At 34.4% G+C, this 2,524-nt stretch overlaps 1 protein-coding gene across 1 annotated transcript; it reads right to left on the reverse strand.

Moving 5' to 3' along the window:
* Positions 1 to 412: 412 nt before the first annotated feature.
* Positions 413 to 2,322, reverse strand: LOC138702224 (uncharacterized). Its single transcript, XM_069829816.1, has 2 exons — positions 1,597 to 2,322; positions 413 to 1,341 (listed from the first exon to the last, which is right to left on the reverse strand). The coding sequence occupies exons 1-2, from the start codon at positions 1,705 to 1,707 to the stop codon at positions 451 to 453; spliced, it is 1,002 nt and encodes a 333-aa protein (XP_069685917.1). The 5' UTR covers positions 1,708 to 2,322; the 3' UTR covers positions 413 to 450.
* Between the last annotated feature and the right edge of the window lie 202 nt (positions 2,323 to 2,524).

Genomic DNA, 2,524 nt, shown 5'->3' on the forward strand with positions numbered 1-2,524 from the left:
TTTTCTCTATTAAATAACTTAAATAGTGATGCAGCAAATAATACAATCTACTACATATAACTTAATTATATTTCTTTCTTTCGAAAATGTAAGAATTCACGATCTCCTATGCACTACTGCCATAGAATGAATAAATTTGTTTTTCTTCCTACAAAAAAAATTCAATATTTTGCACATAGAAGTTACGGAACAACGACACTATAATCTGAGGCGGCGGTGGAAATGTATTGTATTGTTATTTTAAAACTCTTGTATATCCTTAAATGTCAGTTCTATCAAAATTTTGCCCGGAATAAAACTTATCGAAAATCATTTTTAAAGAAACTTTTATTATGTAACATATTTCACGTTCTAATTGTTCAATGCTTGCAGGTATGAAAGAAAAGTTTGATGTTATGTAGGCAATATCGTTTTTCACTCGTGAGTCATTCAGACAATCTTTCACTGCTTTCACACACGCTGCACTATCAGTTTCAGGTAATTTATCAATAACTGTGACCACTTCTTTAAAATACTTAGAATAATACACCACTGACTGAATCCAGGTTCCCCATCGTGTAACAACCGGCTGAGGTGGGAGTGGGATATCTGGAAAGTTCTCTCTGAATATTGAAATCCTGGATGGGGCTTTACAAAAACGTTTTTTGTGTTAGAAATAAACGAATTGACAAGAGGAAATTCATTCCGGATTGTTTCAGAAACCCTGTGAAGGCCATGTGCTAGACAGGTTACATGCGTGAGGTTAGGATAAAATGTTTTAAGAAGTGGAGCTGCAGCAACCATGTATGAGGCAGCATCAGTACAAAACAACAGAACTTTAGAATCGTCTATATTACCTGAGTATAAAGACTGCAGGCCTTTATTTACAAAATAAGCAATGGCTTGGCTATTCACTTTCGAAAGTTCCTTAACACATACGAGGTGTGGAATCGAAGGTCCATCAGGACTAAGTTTTCCTACTACCATATTTGCTATATACCTATTCATAGGATCTGAGGTTTCATCCACAGAGACCCATATGTAAGAATCCTCCCGAATGGAAGCTACAGTTTCATTGTATATTCTGTCTAAGTAATTTTTTCTTAGGGTCGACTCAGATGGGATATTTTGTTTGCAGTATTTTTGTAAAAACTGTCTTAAAACCGGATTTTCAATTGCATTCCAGGGAATGTTAGCAGCAACAAACGCTCTGGTTAAATCAGCATAGAAATTGCTGCTGAGATTGGATGAAGTAGGCTGTGTTAGTAAAGTTTGTTGCAGTTGATTTTTCTGCTGAGCTTTAGCCTTATGAGCCGCTCCTTGCACATGCTGCTTTAGGTGGCACTTCTTTTCTTGCGAAATCTAAAAATGTAAAGTAAACTGAATTAAAATAAAATCCTAATTGTTGTATTGCCGTATTTCTATCACAAAGTTCGTGGGTTCGAACAATCAAAATTTTAATGACCTGCAAATACTTTAACTATCGGAACTTAAAAGGTTAAAGTATAGTGGTCTTAAAAAGAATTATACCTCAGGATAGCTCAGTCAATGTATAAATATTATAGGCCTACTCATTAAAATTAATAGAATTTATATATTTCAACTATTGTTACATACCTGTTTGCTACAAATCTTGCAGAATATTATTTTTCCATCATAAGTGAATTCTGAATATTCTGTTAGCCATTGCCGGATCAATGTAGATTTTGCACTTATATTTTTCGGCATTATCGCGTTAAACTTCACAGGAAAACGTCCTACCGCTCAAAACTTCTCAACACAAATAAGGTGAGGGAAAGAGCAACTGTTAACGAGCATTCAAATGAACCGTTGTTATTGAGATTCAATTGGACAAAAATACAAAGTTCCACTTATTGTTGCATTTCCTGGTAGTGTGAACACTAGGAGGGCCATTCTTTTAAATATTTTGTAACGGTTTACCCTACTAATTCGCAGTTTTACGACTTTTCATAAATATTTCAAAAACACTCTTTCTCCAAAAATTGTGATTTTATGACACTCTGAAGGGCAGTACAGCTAATCGGTTTCAGACCGAAAACAGTCATTTTTATAGTATAGCCTAGTATATCTCTGAATCGGTAGCAGCACATGTTGTGATTGTTGCCTGCTTCAAAACTAAGGTTGGTTCTTTGTCGGCATTTATGCCTCCAAACATGTTAAATTCGGTGAAATCTATTGCGAGTGTCGTGAGATTCAAAACATTTTGTTTCCTTTATCAATGGTTTCATGGCCGGTGTGAAGCAAACTTTTCACTTTTTAAATGCCTTAAATTTCGCAGTGAATGCATGTATAAATTATAAAAAGTAAGAGTAAAATGCGAAACTTTACAGTGAGTTACGCATTTTTAGGCGAATATTAACAAATTAGGCTCTAATAACCGTTTTAGGGCATTTTAGGGCACTATAAAACTCTTTGAATACCTTTAAATTTCCATGAAACACAAATATTAATAATTATTTTTACCTTTCTCCTAAAGAAACAAAATAGGCATTTGCCCTAGAATCCGATGTCTGATAATAAACCA

The sequence above is a fragment of the Periplaneta americana genome, chromosome 6 (assembly GCF_040183065.1).
Source record: "Periplaneta americana isolate PAMFEO1 chromosome 6, P.americana_PAMFEO1_priV1, whole genome shotgun sequence".
In the NCBI taxonomy this organism is placed as follows: Eukaryota; Metazoa; Arthropoda; class Insecta; order Blattodea; family Blattidae; genus Periplaneta; species Periplaneta americana.